The sequence below is a fragment of the Dromiciops gliroides genome, chromosome 2 (assembly GCF_019393635.1).
Source record: "Dromiciops gliroides isolate mDroGli1 chromosome 2, mDroGli1.pri, whole genome shotgun sequence".
Taxonomy (NCBI): Eukaryota; Metazoa; Chordata; class Mammalia; order Microbiotheria; family Microbiotheriidae; genus Dromiciops; species Dromiciops gliroides.
This window is the reverse complement of record NC_057862.1, coordinates 195,758,495-195,782,416: the sequence shown is the minus strand read 5'-3', so window position 1 is coordinate 195,782,416 and position 23,922 is coordinate 195,758,495. Positions and strand designations below refer to the sequence as shown.

General features: G+C 40.9%; 2 protein-coding genes across 2 annotated transcripts in view; one reads left to right on the top strand and one right to left on the bottom strand.

The window, feature by feature from the left end:
• The window catches only part of SPG11 (SPG11 vesicle trafficking associated, spatacsin), an 87,863-nt gene extending 85,082 nt beyond the window's left edge, over window positions 1–2,781 (top strand). Inside the window, 3 exon segments of the mRNA XM_043980724.1 lie at window positions 128–283; window positions 1,629–1,780; window positions 2,212–2,781. Coding sequence (XP_043836659.1) covers window positions 128–283; window positions 1,629–1,780; window positions 2,212–2,392 — 489 coding nt within the window. The 3' untranslated portion in view covers window positions 2,393–2,781.
• A 192-nt stretch (window positions 2,782–2,973) lies between these two features.
• EIF3J (eukaryotic translation initiation factor 3 subunit J) lies at window positions 2,974–20,982 on the bottom strand. The gene is made up of 8 exons (XM_043980725.1): window positions 20,822–20,982; window positions 20,622–20,719; window positions 10,379–10,433; window positions 9,749–9,840; window positions 8,621–8,735; window positions 6,074–6,235; window positions 5,364–5,437; window positions 2,974–4,798 (listed from the first exon to the last, which is right to left on the bottom strand). The coding sequence occupies exons 1-8, from the start codon at window positions 20,853–20,855 to the stop codon at window positions 4,667–4,669; spliced, it is 762 nt and encodes a 253-aa protein (XP_043836660.1). The 5' UTR covers window positions 20,856–20,982; the 3' UTR covers window positions 2,974–4,666.
• Between the last annotated feature and the right edge of the window lie 2,940 nt (window positions 20,983–23,922).

Genomic DNA, 23,922 nt, shown 5'->3' with positions numbered 1-23,922 from the left:
GCAAGTGCTGGAACCCAGTGAAACCCAGGAGCCAAAGCCAGGGCTCTGAAGACGTTTGCTCTTTAGAATACGTGTCTTTTCATCACCTTAATATCTTTCTCTCTCCACCCTCCCACTTGACCTCCAGGATTCCTGCGTTCGTCAGGCTCTGCACTGTCACCGGCTTACAAAGTTGATAACGCTACAGATTCATTTTCTAAATACTGGCCAAAATACAATGCTCATCAATCTTAACAAGCAGAATCTGACAGACTGCATCATGGCCCTGCCTCGGTTCTATCAGGTGAAAGGGGAAGGGTGGGGGAGGATTTGAGAGGGAGAAGCCCCTGGGATGTGGGACCTTCAGGGTCTTTACTTACTGCCAGAGACCACAGCCATTTTGGCAGGATTGAAGCCGGTAGGGAGTAGGACAGACTTGTTTCCTCTGAGCAAAACAGGTTCAAATGAGGTTGCTAGATGTTGTTTAGGCAAGAATACTCTTGAGGCTAGACCTAGGTCTTAATTTTAGACAGCTTCTAGCACCACAGGCAGTATTGGTAGAACTTTGTCACTCCAGCCAGCATTTTGCACCTTGGGTTCTCTTCCTCTTGCTCAAGACTCCCTTTTCTCCTGTAACTTGGCATGCTTCTCCATCCAACATGCACCGCCCCCCCCCCATATCATTTAGCCCTTGGAGACATAGAAGTTTGCTGGTGTCTGTGCTAAAATAAGGTGGACAAGTCCATTCATCATTGGCCTTCTGCAGCTATGAACCTGAACGATGGGACATGTTTAGAGCTGGTTCTGATGCTCTGGAAGGGCATGGGGAAAAATCCAGGCCTGACGTTGGGACCTCAGAACCACCCATCTCTTATAGAATTCTCTCCAGGTGTACTGGGGACATTCCATCTGGTGACCCAGCATTCTACTCATCCATCCCCAGAACTTCATTCATCACACTCATGTAGAGAAATTTGAGGGGCCCCACATGAGAATATTTCTGTTGAGAGGATAGCTTGGGGGGTTATTTGCAGAGGTTAAACTTGGGGGATTTCATGTCCTGTATAGGGTGTGTGCTGTGCTCTCTAGACTCTAGAACTAATCCAGTTTCCCTAGGAGCTTTTCTAACTAGTTTAAACATTTCATTCTGGATTTATTCTGGGTGGTGTTATCCAGGAACCAAAAAGCATGGATTATTCAGATTCTTTACTTCTTACTTTCTTGGTATTGATAAGTCACTACTTGTCTATACCTCCCTGCAGAGGAGATAATAGAGATAACTTCTGCTTCTCGGCAGTTTGAGTAGTAACTGAAAGAGGGAAGATAGAAAAGCCTGTTAGATCAAGTGAAGCTGTGTGTGGATTCCCCTGATTAAAACCTTCTCTTTGGGGACCAGGAACTACATAACCTTAAAGAACTAGTAAGAATATTAGAGACCTAGTCCAACCTTGTTTTTCATATGAAGAAACTGACATATAATTGGGACTTTACATGGAATAGCAGAAGGGAATCCAGTTAAAAATAATCATTTACTATTTTAATGTCAGAATGATTAAAAATATTTGGCATTCGTTTATATTGAATAAAATTTGCAAACTGAGTAAACATCTTTAGTTTTATACTTTCTGATCATCTTTTTTTTTTTAAAGGCCTCTATTGTAGCTGAGGCCTATGACTTTGTCCCAGATTGGGCAGAAATTCTGTATCAACAAGTGATTCTAAAAGGTGACTTCAATTACCTAGAAGAATTTAAGCAGCAACGGTTATTAAAAACCAATATATTTGAAGAGATTTCCAAGAAGTAAGTATTATAAAGCAGGCTGCCTTGTCAGCCTCAAAACATGTGACACACTGCTTAAAAAATACTCCTTTTGGTGACTTCCCCTTGAGGCAAAGGGCAAAAAAATATGCTAAAAGAGCTGACCTAGACTGCCACAAATACATAGCAGGTATTACAGTATTACATTGATTCCTTGCAAATGACTAAATAGCATTTTGTTCTTAAAATAAGCAGCCTGTTGGCAAAGATGAATTTGTTGAATTACTTTAATTATGTAGGTTTTACCAACCAAATTTTAATGAAAATAAACCCATTTTCTAATTGAGATGAATATTTTAAGGACAGCTGGCTTTCTCATTCAGCTTTAGATTGTGATTTTGTGAAAGCGCTCTATATGCACTTGTCTATATTCATGTATGTATATGTATACACACGTTAATGTTTCTCTTTAGATTTAAACAGCACCAGCCAACTGACACAGGCACAAAAAACATGAAAAAGTTACTCTCATACTGTGAAGATGTCTATCTGTATTATAAGCTGGCATATGATCACAAGTTTTATGATGTCGTAAATAAGCTTCTCAAGGAGCCTCAGACCGGATGCTGTCTGAATGACATATTGGCACATTAGACCAAGGACAAGAAGAAGTGAGTGTCTGCTAGCAAGTCCTGAAACAGGCACATTTTACAGCTGCAGACACAGATGGGCCTGGAACCAGCCTGGTATGTTAACACAGAACATAGATTCCACCATTCATTACATATTACCCACAAGACAGACAATTCTAATAACAATGAAGTTTTTATTTAAAAGTAAATTGTTTAAGTTGGGATGGTGTGCATCTTGAAGAAACTTCTCCCGAGAGCCAGAGAATGTTTTATAACGTGGAAGTAGATGTAACGTCCTTCTGAGACCCACAGACCAAGTCAGAGAGAAAGTGCAATACTGATTAAGAATCTGCGTCTGCTGTTCAAAAAGGCTTTCTTACCTGTGAATAAATTTTATATAGCTGAAAACTATTTGTACCTGGTGTTGAAAATTACAGTTTCCCCACGAGACTGGAATGCCTTCCCATTTGTTGCATGCTCTCACCCAGTGGTCTTAGAGAAGCCTGGCACTGGTTTTCTTCATATTGCATGCAGTTAAGAGAAACCAACCCCCTTTTCCCATAGGTCAGTCAGCTAGTTTTAAGGAGGAGTTCTTAACCAAAATTATTTGATAACTATTTATTTATTTCAAGTTTCCTTTTTAGATATTTAAAAAGTTCTGAGAAAACCATAGGTTTTCACCAGACTACCAAAGAGCTCCATGACAAAAACGGTTTGACTTAGAGGCTGGGATATTGTGATCTCTTCCTATCACATTCTGCAACAGGCCAAGTATGAAAAATGTTCTTCCTTATACTTTCTATCCCCATGACATTGAAAAACCCAGAAAAGATAACTTTTGTGTCTTACCCCTCATTTACAAAAACCTCCTAAAAATCTATTAATCACAGTGAAACTCAATTCAATACCACTTTGCTTCAATGGCTGTAGAAAAAATGTGGAAATTAAGCTTCTATCATAAGTGTTCATAGGCATTTCATACACAAATCATCCCTGTAAAGCTGTCGAGAGCTTCAAATTTAAGGGCTCTGTGAAAAGAGTACTACTTACAAATAGTAGAGACAGTATTTAAGCATTTGAATTCTCCAACATGTCAGAATAGGACTAGGTACCAACCACACAGCTTTATAGTTTCAGTATCATATTAATGGCATGACTCCTTAACAACAAGCCCCTCTCCTAAAGCAGCAGCAAACCAATCTTTGTTGGGCTTCTGTAACTACAGAGGGAAATCTGTTCCATTCTCTCCACTTGATTTACTTTTTTTTTTCAATCAAAGGTAAACTTAGGTCAAAAAATCAAGTCAGCATCAGGACACTTAAGTGTTTCCTGAGAGCTCACACACAAAATGAAGTCCTCACAATAGTGATTTTATTAAATTAGTTGCTTTATAAAACATTGCAGATGTCATAATTGTTAACATAACAATTTACCAAACTGTAGTTAACTGTTGCAGTTTGCTAAGCATGTTTGTAAAGGAAAGGAAATGCCAAAACCCTGTGAAAGTTGTTGTTTCAGCCTAGGAGAACAAAGGAACTTTTGTTTCTCAGACATTTTAAATCAGGCAAATAAAACAGGTCAAGAATTTCCCCCCTCTTAAGAGCTGCATCAGTAGAAATATTCCGGTAAATATAAACTAGACTGTTTATACACTCGAAATACCACAAGTTGGATTTTGTCAGATGCAAAAATGGAGACATTACCTCTGCGGCTTCAAAGTTGGTAGTTTTTGGTCATTTAATTTTTTAAAATGTCAAAACTAGTAGCCATTTGAGGCACAGTATCCTTACTCTGAAATAAGCAGTCGTCTTTGCAATGTATTTTTAAAATCCTCACGCTCTACCTTAAGACAAAGCAATTTTAATACTAGGTGCACACCCACATGCCCTTGTTGCAAACTGCTTTTGTTGACAAGATATGAAGTAGTTCAAGGAGGTATGGTTAAGGCTGTATTATTGAATGGTGCTGGTAAATACTACATTTTTTTTTGTCATGTTGCAACTATTGTTTCCAATTTAGTGACTCTGCTGCCCTGGAACGGATAGCAACAATGACAACATTATTAGGATTTGTTTTACTGTGATTTAGTAGCAACCGAGTTTCCCGATTTTAACCCCTTGGCAACAAGAACCAAGTTCCCCATTGCATTAGCACCTAAGTGTCAAGGGGTTAAGTAACCAGCACAAAGATACTGCACTTTTGATTGTAGCATTTGGCAGAACTTAAAGGAAAGGAAGTTGTGCTACATGTTGAAGGGACTGTGGGCAACAGAAGACATTGGGGAGAAGATGAAATGTCACATGAAGTCTTCAAAGTCTTGCACATATCCTCCATCATAGCCACCATAGTCTGCAAGATCATCTTTCATTGTAGCCTTTAATCCCCCTCCAGGAACCACACCTTTCTTCTTCTTTTTGGCTTTGCTTTGCTGAAGATGAGAGAGAATTCAATTAACTCAGTATTTGTTTTATAAGAATCCACTCTGAGGCAGTTTCTACCCACCTATGCCTCAGGTGTCAAGGGAATCTTATTTGAGCCACAGCCCACATAATTACCTACAAAAAGTGCTTGGGTGTCTCTAACCCTATAACTACTCCAGCTCACAGAATAATGTGGAATAAATTAGGACAGTTCCAATTAAGACCCCCTGAAATAAGCACAATTTTTATTGGAATGGAGGAATTTAGTGAGATACATTATGTGTTGATGCTTGCTTGGAGCGCCAGGTGTTCTGTTAAAGTAGGACACCATCAGGGTATCTGAACAAAGTGACATGGAATTTCTGGCCAGGTAGTGTTAAGCCATACCTGTAAACTATTTTCTGCCAACCCCTATGTAGGTGAAATTCCATACCACCATAATACGCTGAGAGAGATAAGATCTTTCCGATTTTGGTTTTCTATCTTTGACCCAGTGTTTTTTAAATCTTTAAGCATGTGAGAACTCAGTACTACTGTAGTTTGTACTAGAAAACACAGCTATCTTTTACTTACTTTTTCTTGTTTCTGTTTTTCACTGCATAGCACTGTCAATGAATTGGTAATCTTTTTCAAGTCATCAATTTCCACTAAAAAAAAAAAAGAAACTAGTCTGCAAAGCATTTGGGGGAAAATGATAAAGGTCTGAAGGAACATCAAGATATGCAGAATGAGACATACATTTTTGGATATGATCAATATGAGAATTTACTTTCCTTGACTATCAACGTTACAAGCATTTTCTATTGCTATTGTTTAAGGGACACAATGGCAAATATGTGACCCAGGAGTCAGTGTCTCAGGCATCAATCTTCTAGGCTTCTTCCAGAAGCTTTAGGGAAAGACTTGCATGTTCAATTTCCAAGTCTACATTCTTTCCTAATCTGAAGTGATCAAACGTTTTGTATCTAAAAGTTTATAAAACATTAACTCTTATTATCACCCTTCTTTCTTCTTAGAAGTCAACATAAGAAGCACAATTATATAAAAAACAACAAATGATGTTTTATTAGCTACTATGACACCTAGATTTCTTTTAAGGAAGCCACTGTAAAACATAATTAACAAGCTGACCTCAACAATAGCATAGCCACCTACTGCTCCTGGCTGTTTGTACAAGATTCCTAAAATCTAAAATCTTGCCTAACCAACATTAAAATCACTTCTATATTCTCATGCCACTGCTATTTGATTAAAACCATTTTAAAGAACCAAATGTTACTTACATGAAATACACACATCTCGAACTAATGCTTCCAAGAAACTGGCATAATATAGAGATTTTTCATACTGTGTAATTTTATCTTTTAATAACTTGCCAAACTCTGTGAAGTCATCTCTTGAAGAGGGGTTCATGGCATCTATACCACAGATTGTGTTATTAACACCTAACAAGAGAAAAGAACAGTGAAAATGCTAGTTGAGCTATCAGAAAAAGCTTACCAGTTGTACAAACCCCAAATTAGAAGGAAAGGTTTATTCACATTGATTATGAGTACATATAGTCCAAGGTAAGAAGAGTTAGGGGAAAAAAAACAAAACCAGAAACCTAACTCTAAAGGCTAAACTGGTTAAAATTGGGAGTGAGTGAGAGAGAGAGAGAGAGAGAGAGAGAGAGAGAGAGAGAGAGAGAGACCAATGCCATGTTTTTTAAATGTAAAATGTATGAGGGGCAGCTAGGTGGCGCAGTGGATAGAGCACTGGCCTGGGAGTCAGGAGGGACTGAGTTCAAAGCCTGCCTCAGATACTTAACACTTACTAGCTCTGTGACCTTGGGCAAGTCACTTAACCCCAACTGCCTCATCCAAAAAAACACCCCCCCAAAACAAATAAAATGTATGAAATGACACAAATTGTAATTTAAAATTATAAGCTACAATTACAAAGCTTTCACAAAACCAGTGAAATATAATTGCAAATGGTTAAACCAAGTCTGATTGCTATACTAAGCGCTTCTTTCCTACTATACCCACCTTGCCTCCCTAAAAGACTATACTTAGTTTGGAATTTTTTGCCTTTTACCTGTACCTTCTCAAAAAAAACCCCACAAAAACCCATTATTAGCAATCAATTTAAACCATGAAAATGAAGTACTCCTCAAACTTCTGTATAAAATAATGCTGTACCCCTGTAATTAGATGGTGATTTAAAGCTACCACCCACAGCATGGTTTATAAGCAGGTGTCAAATAGGGCCTTACATTTCCAAATTGAGAAATCTCTAACAAAATAAAGAAATAGAACATAGATAATGTTAATGTATAGTTTTCTAAGTCAATATGCAGCCCACAGGGATTTTTATGTATGGTTTAGTGCCCCTCATTTCTACTTGAGTTTAACACCACTGGTTCACAAAAATATCTATAACAATTCAGTTGGAATCACTGTAATTAATAATTAGTAACTACTACTAATTTTCTATGGAAAAGAGTAGTGACTGCCGCATCAGCCCCCTTTGTGTTATTCATGGTGTTATGGGATTCAAGAATTGGAAGGGAACTCTTACAGATCATTTATTCCATCCCCCTCATTTTACAAATGAAAAAACTCAGGCCATGAGAGAGAGGTAAAAAGTCATTTGTAAGCCATGATTGTAGAACTTATATCAAAACTTGGATTTTACCTCAACTTTTCTGATTCAAAATGCAGTGCTAGCCTTGAACTAAAAAATCTGAAAGATAGAAGTGGGGGGAAAATAATCAGGGTAATAAGAATGCTAACAATGGGGGCAGCTAGGTGGCGCAGTGGATAGAGCACTGGCTCCAGATTCAGAAGGACCTGAGTTCAAATCCTATCTCAGACACTTGACACTTACTAGCTGTGTGACCCTGGGCAAGTCACTTAACCCTCATTGTCCTGCAAAAAACCAAAAACAACAACAACAAAAACCCCCAAGAATGATTCCTTTATTTTAGGCCATTGTAACTTATAAGATAGTGGAATCATCAGCAGAAACTAGAAAGTTTAGAGGAAGGGCCGCTTTCAAGAGGAAGTTCAGTTCTGAAATGTTAAGTCTGAAGAGATAATATACTCTCATAGAACCACTGAAGACTGCTTCAATCAAGCATGCAAGTAGTGAAAACTTGTCCACTAACCTCTGTGAGAAACGAGGGCAATAGAATAAGACTAGCAGCTACAGAATTAGCTATCTATCCCTTGATTTTCTTTTTATAGTTTCTGGTATAGCAATGGAACATGGGGAACAATTCTTCCACAGGCTCCTGGATTATGGCCCCAGTCATATCTGCATTGTGTAGATTCGAACATTTTTTTCCCCTGCCAAAAAGAAGGGTGGCAAAAGGAGAAGGAAGAAGTGGTTCAAGGAGGAACAGAGGATTAAATCCCCTGAACTAATGGACATTCCTACATCCTGTTACCTAGCAAAGGCAACAGGACAGACAAGTTTGTTGCCAGCTTAATATTTAAGACTTTAAAGCAACATACCTTCCATTTCATACACCTGCAACTTTAAAACAACTGATTGATACACAGAAATGTGATCAAAGCACTCAAATTACTGTATCTCAACCCAGTGATCCTTTTCACTCCACATTCTTTCATTCAGTGCCCAAAGCATAGTTAATTTGAAACTAGATTATTCACCTAAAGTACTAAATCTAAGGGATCTCAAAGTAGGTCAAAACTCTGGCTAATATTTAAAAAACTAGACTCGGGTCTCCAGAGAAAGGAATGCTTCCCAGTATCATTGTGTAAACACTGGTGTTTTCATAAAGCTCTGGTCTGATAACACACAGTTGTATGCCATCAACTTACCAAAGGTTTCTTTTGCTAATTCAAGGTCTGCCTCTTCCTGTAATTTCTTTAGCCGTAGTTTATCTGCTAATTGTTCTTCTGGTGTGAGCTCTTTAGATTCTTCAGGTTCTTCCAACTATAATGCAGACACGTATGAAAATATTGTTTGAGACAAAAGAATTCCTGTCTGTCACGGCTATCTATGCATCTACAGTTTACAACACTTCAATTCAGAAAAATGCCCTACAAGCACAACTGCAACATTTTGTTTCTGCTAGTGGAGAAAACAATCCATGTGCAACTAAAATAAATAAGAAAATCTTAATATTTAATGATTCAATGATGTCCATAGTTTTGACACCAAGTGGACTACTGTCTAGCTGAGTAGAACAAAAGCTGAGTAAAAGGTATCGATGTAGACATATCTATAATAGAGATGTTTTTTATGTATATATGTAGTACCCAAAAACAAAGGGGGACAATCCATCCTGACTATAACACCCTTCAGAGATTCTGAGCTCCTTTTTGTAATCACCCATCATGAGAAGTGAGGGGTATCTCATTCTAGTTTAACAGATTTAGCACAATCAGATTAAAATTCCTTTGACATATACTGTGATGGGAGTCAATAAAATGCCAATATAGCACAATAAATTTATTCTGTCCTCAAAGATCAGAGAAGAAAGGGCCAAGGCAGCAGAAATGTTTTAATTCATACCCTGAAGTACAGGATTCCCCTCCCTAGGATATTATCATTTTATTCCTAATTATATTTACATAGAGATAAATTGTCCAAAAGCATTTCTAAAATATTTCTAACACTATTTCCAATGGCCAAAGAATGATGATACATCAATGTATATATCCCAGAAATGGGTGCCTTTCACATTCCTCTCAGCAAGCACAATGCAGATAATGAACAATAAATGCTAGAACTGCAGACAATGGCAGAGATCATTGAATGGTTAGTCGTGATGATTCCAGAAGGTCTGTGAAAATGTTTAAATGTTTGATTCTGTTTTTCCAGAACTGAAAACTAAGTTCAAGCAAATCTACTTCCTAAAGGATCAACTTTAAATGAAGGATTATCCACTAGACATTATTTGAACTGTGATATTAAAGTTTTTGCTTTAGGATATCAGTACTTACCCTTTTCTTAATTTCTTCTTGTCTTTTTTTCTGTTGCCGTTCTTTCTCTTTGATTTTCTCTGCTATCTTCTTCTTTTCTGAAACTTTCGTTTCTAAAAACGACACAGAACTTTTACAAATACACCCTACAGGGACAGCTAGGTGGCGCAGTGGATAGAACACCAGCCCTGGAATCAGGATGACCAGAGTTCAAATCCAGTCTCAGACACTTGACACTAGCTGTATGACCCTGGGACAAGTCACTTAACCCCAATCCACCCCACCACCCCCCCGCCCCCACTCCCCAGGAAAAAATATACACTACTGCATCATAATACTGTAGCTTTTTATCTTATGAAATAAGAGCATAACTCATATTTGATCAAGAGCCTAAGACCCTCTCCAAGTCTATAAAGATGACTTTGTGCTTAAATGGAAACATGGCAAAAATGTATCCTCTTTTCTGAAAGAGTCAAACATCAAACATTTGGAGAAAATGAGATTATAGCAAAAAACTATGCTGGGGAGGTGGCAAGAGGTGGTTGGTTTCTAAATTAAGGTTTTCAATTGAGTACTTCTACACGCCAGTAAACACTCTGGATGGTCACCAAGACACCTCACCAAAAATGGAAGGGAGCCCCAATGGCTCACCTGGTTTTACCTCTGTCTCCTCTTTTTTTTCTTCATCATCATCATCCCAGTTTTCCTAAAGAGAAAAACATGCATTAGTTCAATTATTAAGCTAAGATAAGACAATCAAGCCAAAGTTAACAGTTTTTTTTCTTGAATTGATTCACAATAGGTCTTAAATCTAAGAATTTGGACAACTTGCCTATCCCTAAATATTGTGAATCTTCCCATTTAAAGAAAATATTTGGCAGCTAGGTGGTGCAGTGGATATAGCACCAGCCCTGGATTCAGAAGTACCTGAGTTCAAATCCTGCCTCAGACACTTGACACTTACTAGCTGTGTGACCCTGGGCAAGTCACTTAACCCTCACTGCCCCACTTAAAAAAAAAAAAAAGAAAAAAGAAAATATTTGACATTTATATAACAGAACTGGCCAAATTCCATTATACTAAACTAGATACATAACCCCTCCCCACCCCTCAAGAAAAGTTATTTACAAATCCTAGACCATGACCATTTCCTCAAGGTATTTTATAAGTCTGATGTTTGTAGTCCAAACTCCACTAAGTTGGTCAGCTGATGGTAACATTTTTTGGTTATAGCAACTCTCAAGGTGGGAAATGAGACATTTTATGTAATAAAATTTGATTTTTTTTAAAAAGCCTTGCTTTGCAAGCCACTGTAATTATTTAACTTATTTAAGGTCACAATTATAATGCCAAGAGCCATCCATTTTATTTGAAAAAACACTTCTATGGGCAGCTAGGTGGCATAATGGATAAGGCACCAGCCCTGGATTCAGGAAGACCTGAGTTCAAATCCGGCCTCAGACACTTGACACTTTACTAGCTGTGTGACCCTGGGCAAGTCACTTAATGCTGTTGCCCTGCAAAAAATTTAAAAAAAAAATTTTTTTTTTTAAATCACTTCTATAAACCTGGAAAGGATACTGGAAGGGCTCCTTGAATTTGTCACTTCCAGTCCCAGGATAGTCACTAAATAATCCTAGAACTAAAAGTAGCATTGTTATCTGACAGAATTTAAAACAAAACAAAACCAAAAAACCCCCAAACACCGAAAACCAACACTGCTACAGGGAGCTTGGAGAACAAAACTGTAACTACCTACTAGTGATACACTAGTATTAAGTATCTATCTCCTTGCTTCCCACCACTGAACTTCTCTGGTTCCTCCAACTCGCCCCCAGCAATATCATTGGGAACAATCTACCTAATCAGCCTTAATACCCACACCTCATCTGCAGACAGGCACTCCTAACTCTCCATTTAGAGGGGTTCTAACATAGACAAGGAAGCTGGGTGGTGCAGTGGAGATAGAATACCTAGAGCACCAGGCCTGAAAAGTTGTTCAATGGTTTTTCAGTTATATCTGTCCTTTTGTGATTTCATTTAGGGTTTTCTTGGCAAAGATACTGAAGGGGTTTGCCATTTCTTTTTCCAGTTCATTTTACAGATAGGGAAACAGGCAAACAGCATTAAGTGACTTGCCCAGGGTCACACTGCTAGTGTCTGGGGCTTTATTTGAACTCAGAAAGGAGTCTTCCTGACTCCAGGACACGACTAAAACAACTGAACAACAACTTTAACCCTCCCTTTGGACTTAGTTAACTTCTCTATCATGCTCTCCCCATCTCACTTTTCTGGCTTTCTTTCACCTTCCCCCACATTTGACTGTAAGCTCCTAGAGGACGGGGATTTTCTTTTTTGCATTTGTATATCCAGCTGCTTTAATAAATGTTTACTAACTATGAAGTAGGGAAGCAGGTCTGTAAATGGCCAGCCTTCAAATTGGGCAGTGTGGTAAATTTAATAAAAGTTAAGGTGAAGGACAAGGAATGAAAGGTGTAATTAGTGTAAAAAGTCAGTGTAATTACTAGAAAAAGCTTATGTAAAGTGCTGCAACTCTAACATTAAGCTTCTTGTTTTATAAGACAACTAAAAATCTAAATGCATTCTAGGAAAACAAGCCAAACAAGAGGAACTGCTTTTTCAATTCTCACTAAAACCTATAGTTAGAGATCAAATAGTCTGATTATGAGGGGATGACATTCAGTTGTGGTATGCTTAGTTTAGAACTCTACTTTTACACCTTGCAATTTAAATGATAAAAAAGTCATAGCTTCAACAGATTCCAAGCAAACTAGCTGGTCATTATATGGACTATTTCACTACACTAAACCTTTACATTACCCACGTCTCTGGTAAACTCAGGTTCTCAGGCACAAATCAGTACCATGAGTATAAAAACAACAGTTAAGCAAATTACACTATGGATTTGGGCAAAACTAATATGGAGGGGGCAGCTAGGTGGCACAGTGGATAAAGCACCGGCCCTGGATTCAGGAGGACCTAAGTTCAAATCTAGCCTCAGACACTTGACACTAGGTGTGTGACCCTGGGCAAGTCACTTAACCCTCATTGCCCAGCAAAACAACAACAACAAAAACTAATATGGAGAAGTTGCATTTACCTCAAACGGTTGCTAACATATAAGTTTCTATACATTACATCCATCCAAAAAGGAAGTTCTCCAACCCTTTAAATAACCTGAATTCTGAATGGCCACTAAACCCTACCAAAGCTGCTCTTGAAGGATCACTGTATTTTGGGGGTTTTTTGTGGGGCAATGAGGGTTAAGTGCCCTTGCCCAGGGTCACACAGCTAGTGTCAAGTGTCTAAGATGGGATTTGAACTCAGGTCCTCCTGAAGCCAAGGCCAGTGCTTTATTCACTGCTTCACCTAGCTTCCCTAGTTTCTACTAATTTTTTAAGACTGGTGCTAGTAAGGTGGTTGGTTATACTATCCTTGATGGAGAAAAGTGTTGAAAAATGGCTTTTGCAAATCTTTTCAATTTTTTTCTGTTTGTAGTCAGCCTTCCATGTTTATCTTTGAAAGCTCACTAGCTGTGTGACCCTGGGCAAGTCACTTAACCCTCATTGCCCTGCAAAAAAAAAAAATCGAAAGCTCATGGGATGTCTTGGATTAGTTGGATATCCTGCGACACTTTATTAAACTGGTTTTCCTCTCAGTGTTTCTGTTTTGAGAGAAAATGCTATAACTGATCATCCTTCATAAGATCTTGCTGATGAGTTTATATTCCAATCTAATTTACTTTTGCTAACAATCACTTTCTGATTGGTAAATGTCAGGTGTTTGCTGACTAAAGCACTTTCTTGACTTTTGGTATCCTTGATGGAGTAATTAAGATGGGTTTAACTTCGGCATGAAGTTATTATAGGTCAGCATTACTGATATTTCTGTTGCCCATCTTTTATTTTTTTGTACAGCCGGTTCAGTGATCTCAACTCCCACATCAAAAGTATTTTCCTGGGGGGCAGCTAGGTGGTACAGTGGATAAAGCACCAGCCCTGAATTCAGGAGGACCTGAGTTCAAATCCAGCCTCAGATACTTGACATTTACTAGTTGTGTGACCCTGGGCAAGTCACTTAACCCTCACTGCCCTGCTCCTCCCCCCCAAAAAAGTCTTTTCCTGTCTGTTAAAATATCATTCAAGACACCTTTAGAAAGACCTGTTAGCAAAAGAAAAAGCCTGTTTAATGACCTTTTGATACTAAACATTGCACAAGGCATAAAACAGAGAAATGTATGCAGAAGAAATCTGAGGAGATACAGTGCAGAATCCAGTATTACGAAGGACACCGCCGGCCGCCCCCCCCCCCCCCAGCTGATGATAAGGTCCTCCAGATATTTCTATTTAAGGATGAGATTATAATGATCATATCAAGCTCTAGAATACTGCAAAATATCCTGAAGGAGATCAAGCAAAAGCATCTGGCCTGTCCAACCACATAAGACCAAGTGAACAACATGTCTATTGCCCAGATTCCAACATCCACCTGAAAGGATACTTCAGCACACTGAGTGAATCCTCTATCACAAACTTTTGGTAGAAAAGAGACAACAGTCATAAGGGATGTGCAAGCATGGGTCGGTAGCAATGTGTATTGCTGGAGCAAACTTCCAAATGGATAGAGACTAGAGTCAGGGAGACCAATTAGGAAGCCATTGAAATAGCACAGGTGTTGGGGCGGCTAGGTGGTGCAGTGGATAGAGCACCGGCCCTGGAGTCAGGAGTACCTGAGTTCAAATCCGGCCTCAGACACTTAACACTTACTAGCTGTGTGACCCTGGGCAAGTCACTTAACCCCAATTGCCTCACTTAAAAAAAAAAAATAGCACAGGTGTGGTAGGGCAGTAGTTGTTTAATTGGAAAAAAGAGGGCAGATGTTAGATATTGTGCAGAAAGATACAACAAAATTTGGAAACTATTTGGATATACAGAGTGAAAGGTAATACTGAGGTTGCAAACTTGATTAACCAGAAGAAAACAGGAGGTTTTGGAGAAGGATAGCATAATGAGATCTATGAAACAGATTGAAACCCATCCATGACTGTTCATTCTATGAAACTTTACCTTTCCACTCAAAATTTTTTAAAGAAGGGAAACAGGAAGAAAGCACCATACCTCAATTTACTATTCTCCATTTCCATGTCAGGTTAGACTTTATCAGTTCTTTACCAGCTTATACTATTCCAAAGTGTATAATCATTGAGAGGACTTCTATGTTTTTCGCTCCAACAATCCCTTCGAATACTTAGTTTTGGTATTAGGTCCAAAATTTGCTGCTTAGGTCATAACATCATACACCACAGATAAGCATGGCTACCACTCCTACTCTAGGAGAGTTTGGCCTGAAGTCTGTTTAAAGGACTAGAGGAATAGAGTGATGATGCTCAGAGGAGCAAGTTGGCCCTCTAATTCTGAACATAACAAAAGGTTCAGTCACTCTTCCCATCCAAGTAAGTCAGCAGGTACCTAAAAGGATTTTTAAAAATTGAAACAGATGTAAGCAGACAGATAAACAAATGGTCTGTCTTGCTCCTATACAGGGAATAGTCCTTTACTGGTTGCCCTTGGGCCCTAACATGAAACCCAAACCCCTGAAAAGCACCAAAAAACTTCCAGGATACTGCAGGAGGTCTTCCAGAAGGGAAGGTTTAGGACAAGCCTGGACCTCACCAGCAGCTTACATCTCTTTTAAAAATTTTTGCATTTCAGTGAAGTAGTATTTTTTTTTCTCCCTCCCATCTCACCATTTCAATTGAAAAAGAAATACAAAACTCTTGTGACAAATATGCATAGAAAAGCAATACAAATTCCCATGTTGTCCATGTCCAAAAATCTATGTTTCATTCTGCCTTTTGAATTCATCATCTCTCTCAGAGGGTGGGTAGCATGCTACCCCATTAGTCCTCTGAAATCATGGTTGGTCACTGAATTCAGACATCTTAAGTTTACCAAAGTTGTTTGTCTTTACAATATCTTACTGTCTAATTTTTTCTCCTGGTTGCTCAGTTCACTCTAAATCAGAGTTCATGCAAAAGTCTCCCCAAGCTTCTCTGAAACCATCCCCTTTTTCATTTCTTACTGCACAATAATATTCCATTATGTCTATATACCATGGTCTTCAGCCATTCCCCAACTGATGGGCACCCCTTTAATTTCTAGTTCTATCGAATTAAAAAGTGATGCTGTAAATATTTTTTGTATATATGGGCCCTTTTCCTCCATCACTGGTTCAAACTGGGGCGGCTAGGTGGCACAGTGGATAAAGCACCAGCCCTGAAGTCAGGAGGACCTGAGTTCAAATCCAGCCTCAGACACTTAACACTTACTAGCTGTGTGACCCTGGGCAAGTCACTTAACCCCCACTGCCCCACAAAAAAACAAAAAACAAACCAAAAAAACCATCACTGGTTCAAACTAACAGTTACTTTTCGAGCCCAATTCCAAATCGGCATCTTCAATTCAAAACAAATTCCTGGTGCCTTCCCTACTTTAAAAGATATTCTCAAGATTAATTATAACTACGCTGAACCCAAGGGGTAAAGGGGCATTTTTCTTAATAAATCCTACTTTTAATTATTTCAGCATACATATGGGAACTCCACCCACATGTAAAATGCTATATTAGACTCTTAAGACTCACCCCAATGTCCAATGGCTATATTTCTCACATTGGCTAAGTAGTATCAAAAATCAAGTCTGAACATTAAACGAGTGAGTTGTTTATATAAGCTAGAACAGAAAATGTGATAGGTAAACCTGGTCCACAAAAATTTAATTTGGAATTGGCCAGAAGTATACACTGAAATTATCTGCCTCTTGGCAGAATGCCCACTTCCCTAGTATTTCCAGGTCATCTCACATTTCTCTGAAACACATCCCCCCTTTCTTCTATTTTTTTTTTTACGGGGCAGTGGGGATTAAGTGACTTGCCCAGGGTCACACAGCTAGCAAGTGTCAAGTGTCTGAGGCCAGATTTGAACTCAGGTACTCCTGAATCCAAGGCCGGTGCTTTATCCACTGCGCCACTTAGCTGCCCCCACCTTCTATTTTTTCCCCCCCTTTCTTTAGAAGACTGCTTTGGAACCTTGAAGAATTTTCTAATTGTGGTAACTTAAAAATTACAGACTGATTGGGTTCTTGATTTGCAAAAACAAGGAGAAGAGTTCAAGGTGGAAAAGCAGAAAGAATCTCATCACTTCTTCAGGATCACTTTAAAGAAGAAAGGAAGAAAAGTAAAGTCCTTGAGATGGTTGTTCTATACACTCTGGATAAGTTTCCCTAAATTAATCATGGAAAACCAAATTTCAAAGGGAGGCGGTGGGGGAAGAAACCTACTATTCAACAGGCAAAAGATTTGCTGATTAAGAAGGGGGAATTAAATTAACTGGCCTATGACACCCATCCCAAGAAATGTTGATCAAATCTCAATGACATATGTTAACCTAAGAATTCAAACTGTTTTTTTCTCCCTTGTTACCAGAAGATGGAATATGGTCCTTTCTTCCTAGCCAGTAAAGCCCTGGTGGCAGGCATCAATGCACCAAAATTTAGCTTAAATGTTTGTTTTTACTTGAGAAGGAACACAAGCTTTCCTTTGTGAAACAGAATTCCACTCAAGTCTACAAGCAGTCAGCTGCAGAACAGGTTTTAGAAAGGACATCTGCTGTAAGAAAGCTGAATATGGTACTACCTACAAATCACCCAGCTGCCTTTTTCAGGATGTTACAAAGTGACATTTAAAACCCCACATAAATCTATATGGTTAAATTTTCATGAAGTTCATGAAAAAATGGTTGGTTTTACTAGAGATTTTTTTAGAGGCCCATTTCACCAGAAATTCAGGCTTTGCATCTTCTAAGGATTATAATTTTCTATCCCAACGAGTTAGCATCCATACATTTGGTCAAAGACTAACATTATTCAGAAACTTGGTGCCAACAGAACCAATTAGCTGACAATCTTCAACTCTAATTTTGTATTATCAATAACCCTTATATTTTTCAATGTGTAAATCATTTTCTGAGTAAGCAAGAGTTCAATACAAATGACAACCTAAATACATTTCAGTTAGAACATATGATCTGTACTAATAATAGGAACTACAATCAGATCAACACTGTATCCTACAGAAGTCCTAGATGCTCTAAATGAGAGTTTGACAAATTCTGTGAACTAGGTTGTCAAAAGCATTTAGCATTTTGGGTTAGTCACAATCAACCAAACTACAAAAAACAAACAGACGAACAAAAACCCAAACTGTTCTCATGTACATTTTTATTCTACTATTATAGAAACTTAAAATAGTCCACAACGCTGGACCAAGATACCAACACGGAGGCTCTTTGGGATTCTCAATCACTATCACACTACAAACTTTTCACTTTGGGGTCCAACTCCCTGGACAAATTTGGGGGAGGGCTAGCTGGGGAAGACTACACATCTGATAGTCATTAGGGTCCCAAGAATTAAGATGCGAGAAATTCGTCTTTAATTGTTTTCAGAGAATCCATTAAGACCCTTCTGTATTACCCCCTTCCCCCCAATCCTAATTTGAGGCTGGATTTGAGACTAAGATCTAAATCCCAATGACAATATGTTGCCTCTATACTCCTCCCCCTTTTTTGTTCTTTGAAAGATGACAAATTCATCTGGCTCCTATGTTTTGGGGATGGCTCCAAAATCAAAGCAAATGTGCTAAGTCCTACTTTAGAGAACTAAAGTACATTACATTAACTAGAAACAAATACTTGCTGACTAAATGAAACAAGGATTCTATATGAGATTACAACTTCATCAAATCTAGGCTCTTGGTTTTGATGCTGAAATTGAATTAAGATAAGTAAAGAGACAACTATTCCAAAGTATTCATTCCATAGAAGACATTCAGGGAATCTTGATAATGTAGTACAATCAATAGTATACTTCTTTTAAGAATACACACCAGATTATAAAAACTTTTCCACAAAGGTTAACAAAACCCAAATATCATTTCAACATTTCATCAAGGACCTGTGATTTCTTCATAATGGGTGGGAACTCCCTCCACCAACACAGCAATTTGTCCATAATTTAATCTTAAAAGGATGATTTGCCCATCGTCATGGGCTTTAAACCCAGGTCTAACTGGAAAGTCCAATTCTATCACTGCCTTTCAATGACAGTCATGTGGGCTATAAAATAAATCCCACAGAAACTCTCTGATCAGTTTTAAAAACTTATTTTTACTTAAGTGGGTTTAATAACTGGGGAAAAAAAACCAGACACCAGTTCAAGTACACACAAATAGCTTATGCTATATTGATTAAATACATCTTTTCAAACCAGCCCTGGTTTTGTTTACTTTCAGTTCTTTCGGTTTATTTCAACCTTTACTGGTTTTCCCATCATTCTTGAAATTCTTTTAACTTTTCCTCTAATTCTTCCTTTTGCTAACCTTACCTCCCCCTTCCACTGCTTAAAACATTTTATAAATTGCAGCATACATTGCACAGAGTTAAAGAATAGCAAAAAATACACATTTTACAGTATCTTAAAGTGTGCTTGGCTACTCTTTGGGGGCTAGGGGAGGGGTGGGGTAGACCTGAACATTGAGAAGTAAATAGAAGCCAGAGAGTTTTCGATTAAGTGCATATTTATTATTATGTTTCAGTTTTTAAGGTCTGCTGAACAGGTAGTGAGTCAGGGAAACACTCAACTTTCAACTTCATACATAAACATCTGCTGAAACATTTCAAGAATTCCACTACTTTATTAAGCTTTGAAACCCCTGACACTCTGGATATAAGACTTATGGGCTACTAAATAAAATACATGGGGCAATGTCCTAAAATCACATGACTGGCCCCATGACTAAAACGGCACACTTTTCAGAAATATACAATAAGGTTGAATCTACTCTGATGGGGAGCCACGAGATAAACTCAAATTTATTTCCATCACTTGAGAAAGGAGTCCCGACTGCCCTTTCACCACTATGCTATTCAGATATTAAAGGTTTTCATTCTCTCTGGCTTTTTGTGTTTTTTACGTGTACTGATAAATAAGCTCTCCTCTCCATTTCTCATGCAGCTTGTGTGGACTACTCCAGGTACAGATTACTTCTTCCAGCTGCTGGTATATTTCACTACTTAATTCCTTCAGCAGAGAAGAGAGAAGCTGTAACTCTTCATCGTAATGTTTCTAAATAGCTCTGGTAAATGGTTTGACAAGGTAGGGACTGAAGCTCATCTCTCAAAATGCCTTCACATATGTAAATTCAGTGATCCCATCAGCTACTCTTTAGAATCTGCGGTTAATCCGTGTGTACACCGAGAGGACAGAACTGGAAACTTCAGGGACCCTGAAGCAAGTTACTGACCGCGACTGGGAAGAAAAAGGCCAGGTGGGGACTCTTCCCCAGGATTCCCAGATGGAACATGCCCTGGGCCTCAACCTTCCAACCAACCCCCCTTTACGGGGCCATCCCCGAGTAGATGTGTGGGCCGGGCTGACCGGGTAGTCGGTCACCTCTTCTAGCTACTTGGCGGGCGACGGACACCCCAGGCCTGCTATGAAGGGCACTCGGTGAAATAGGGCCGGGCCGCCGCCGTCCCGGACCAGAGGGATGATCGGAGCAGGCCGCGGCCGCGTGTCTCCGGCCCGGGGACGCGAGGGGGAAGGACGCACGGGACTGCGCGTCCCGGCCCAAGTGGGGGCCTGGGGAAGCAAGGGCGCCACTATCCGGAAACGACGGCGCGCCCTGCCCGCAGGCCGGGATTGGAACCCCGCGGCCCAAAGGGACTGGGCTATCCCGTGCCCCCGCCCCGGCCGCCATCGCACAACTCCCCCCTCCCCCGCTCCCTCCGCCAGTCCCGGCCCAGCCTCGCGCCCACCTTGACGTCGTCATCCTCATCCTCGCCCTCCCAGCGGTCCCCGCCGGCCGCGCCCCCCGCCTTCCGCACCGGCTCCTCCACCGAAAACGTGTCCGCGTCTACGGAAGGGAGGGGGAGAGAGAGCCACGTTAGGGACTAGTAGTGTACGGGCAAAAGACACGGAGCCACCCCCTCCTCCCACCCCTAGCATGTCCCCTTACCCCAGGAATCCGAGTCCCCCGCCGCCGCCGCCATCTCGGGCCGGGTGTGTGTGAGTGCGAGAGGGAGAGAAGAGGGAAAGAGAGCGCGAGAGGGCGGGTGGTGAGTCACCGAACACCTTCTCGCTGGCTAACGCAGGGCACGCCGGGACGGCGGCGGAGCGTCAGGCCCAGGCCCAAAACCCCGCCCGAGGCCCCGCCCCTTACAAGCCGCGGGAATTAGGCGCGCCGAGCGAACCGAGCTCCGCCTCCCTCCTGACGCGAAGGAGCGAGGGCGGGACCAAGTCGTACGGAAGAAGAGGGCGGAGGAGGCGGGGCTTCAGGTGGGACAGGTGGCGGAACTGAATGACTGATAAGCCACTGGAAGAGGGGCCTGGGAGGAGGAGAGGCAGAGAAGCTATCCTTATATGCGCGCGCGCACACACACACACACACACACACACACACACACACACACACACACACACACACACACACACACACACACACACACGAGAGTACGTCATTGGGAACGCCCCTTTCTCAATCCCACAAGCACAAATCCTAGCTCTGGAAACTCCTCTTACACACCTACAGTTACAAGGAATGGCCCTTACACCATATGCACCTTCTCCACGAGAAGCACTGCTTTCTCACACACACACACACACACACACACACACACACACACACACACACACGCCTCTGTCTCACATACATACACACACATCCTCGCCAAGGAAGAGATACACCCCCGTACACAGTCGTGTTCCTTACACACCTCCCTTTTTCATACGCGTTCTCTTCATGAGAAACACCCCTTTCCTACACACGCAGTCCCCACCCCCAACCCGTCTACACACGCACACACAGAGTCATGTCAAAGATTCCTTTCACACTCACCCTGCTCACGGGGAAGCCCGTCGCACCATATACACACACTCCCAAGTAAAGTCCATATCCCACAAGTCCCTACGTAGCGTTCGCTCTGTATGTGTGTGTGTCTGTCTCTCCGTGTGCGACAGGCGCGTGTGTGAACATGAGTGATGTGGGAATAGATTTAACATGACTGCACATAAATAACCTAGATTAGATTAGTTGCTGTTTTAAGGAAGGGGGAGGGAAAGGTGGAAGAAAAATGTGGAACTCAAAATCTTACAAAAATGAATGTTGAAAACTATCTTTACATGTAATTGGAAAAAATAAAATACTATTAAGAAAGAAAAGAGGTGTTGTGTTTGTGGCGGGGCATGGAGTTCGCTGGTGACACTTATTTTACAAATTTGAAAAAAGGGTGTCTGGGTGTGTGTGTAAGGACAAGACACGTCTGCGACAAGTCTCTTGTCTCTATCTCCTTTCCCTTTTCCTAGTGTCACGGAACCTCAAGGGTACGTACGCCTCTTGACTATCTTGAAAAACGCGCCCCTTCCTCACTCACACATTCCCTCTTCCCGGGATATTCCTTTCTCACACACGTCAAGGAGAGGTCCCTTGCACACACAGTCACGGTGACACCCCACACACATACACCTTCCCCACACTCCCTCTTCAAAAGAAATATCTTACTCTCTCTCATATATACTCTCTTTTGACACACGCTTTCTCAAATCCGGGTCACCAGGGAACTCCCCGCCCTTCTACACAAACACACGCGCGCGCGCGCGCGTTACACACGCGTCATCAAGGAACTCCTTGTCCTTACACACACTTCCATACACTTTTCAAACTTGTAAAACAAGTGTCACCTGCAAACTCTTTCCGCCCCCCCCCCATACAACGCCTTTTCATACACACACATAGACGCTTGTCGCACACGCGTCACCGGGCACTACCCACCCCTTCGCGCATTCACACACGCGAGGGGTGTCCGATGGAACCGTAGGCCCGGAGGGGCCGGAGATAGAAACAGCCGGAGCCCCAGGACTGCGCCACCCCCAGCCCCAGTCATCCCCGCCCTTCTGTCCCTCACCTTCCTCCTCGCTCCTGGATTCACGTCCTTCCCACCGATCCCAGGTGGGAACAGAGAGCCCTCCTTTTCCCCAGAGGTAAATCGAGGCAAAGAAGGGGTGACGGGAGCACCGGCGCCTCTCGGGCCGGGCCTGGCCTTTGTGCTGCTCTCGTGCGACGGCGCGGGTCCCGAGTCCAGCCGGGGCTCCCCCGGCTCTGCAGTGGGGCCCCACGCGCGGTCACAATGGGGAGCCGCGCACGGTCATAAATTGGAATTCTCAGAGAGCGCTGCCGGGCCCCTTCACGTTTTACAGATGAGGAAACTGAGGCCCCAAGAGAAGCGAGGTGCTCATCCTAAGTCTTACAGCTGAGGTGAGGGGGAAAAAGGAGGGGGGAGAGTAGAAAACCCAGGTCTGGTGATTCCAGGTCGTAGGATGATAGGTCTAAAATTGAAAGAAGCCTCGGAGGCTATCCAGTCCAACACCTTCATTTTACAAGGAAGGAAACTAAGAGAAGTTGATGGGATAAGGACAGGATTCGAACCAGGGTCCTCGGATTCCGAATACAGAGTTCTTTCCCTACAGCCTCCTGGCTGATGCCAGAACCTCTGGTAGCCGGAGCCTAGCTTAGTACAGAAGGTCCTGTGAGATCAAAACTATGGAGAAAAAAAGAGAGAGGAAAAAAACACCTATGGAGAAATATAGAAACTGCCAGCCTAGAAATTGACTATACTGTCCCATTCATTTTCTATGACAGAATTTGCTAATTTGTCATTTACGAATTTCCTGCTACCTCCTGTTTATCACAGTGATAGAGAGCCTGTTTCCACCTTCAAGGTGTTTCAGTTTCCAAAGATGAAATCAAGAATCTACGTTTGTTCATTTTCATTTTTTTATACGATTTTAAAAGTGCCTATCTTTTCCGAAGTCAATGTGTGAATACTATCTTTTCGGAAGTCAGTGTATGAACACTATGTATCCAAACGCTATGTATCCTTTGCAATGGTGGATACACAATCATTCCTATTCAACACACCTTTGACACATACTCTTTATCTAATTAATATGTATCCTATTAGATCAAATATTAAATGACTAAATATCTAAAAATCAATGTCATATTTTCCTCTTATAGACAAATTGATGTTTGTGGCAGTTCACTATTGGGGGAGGGCTGAC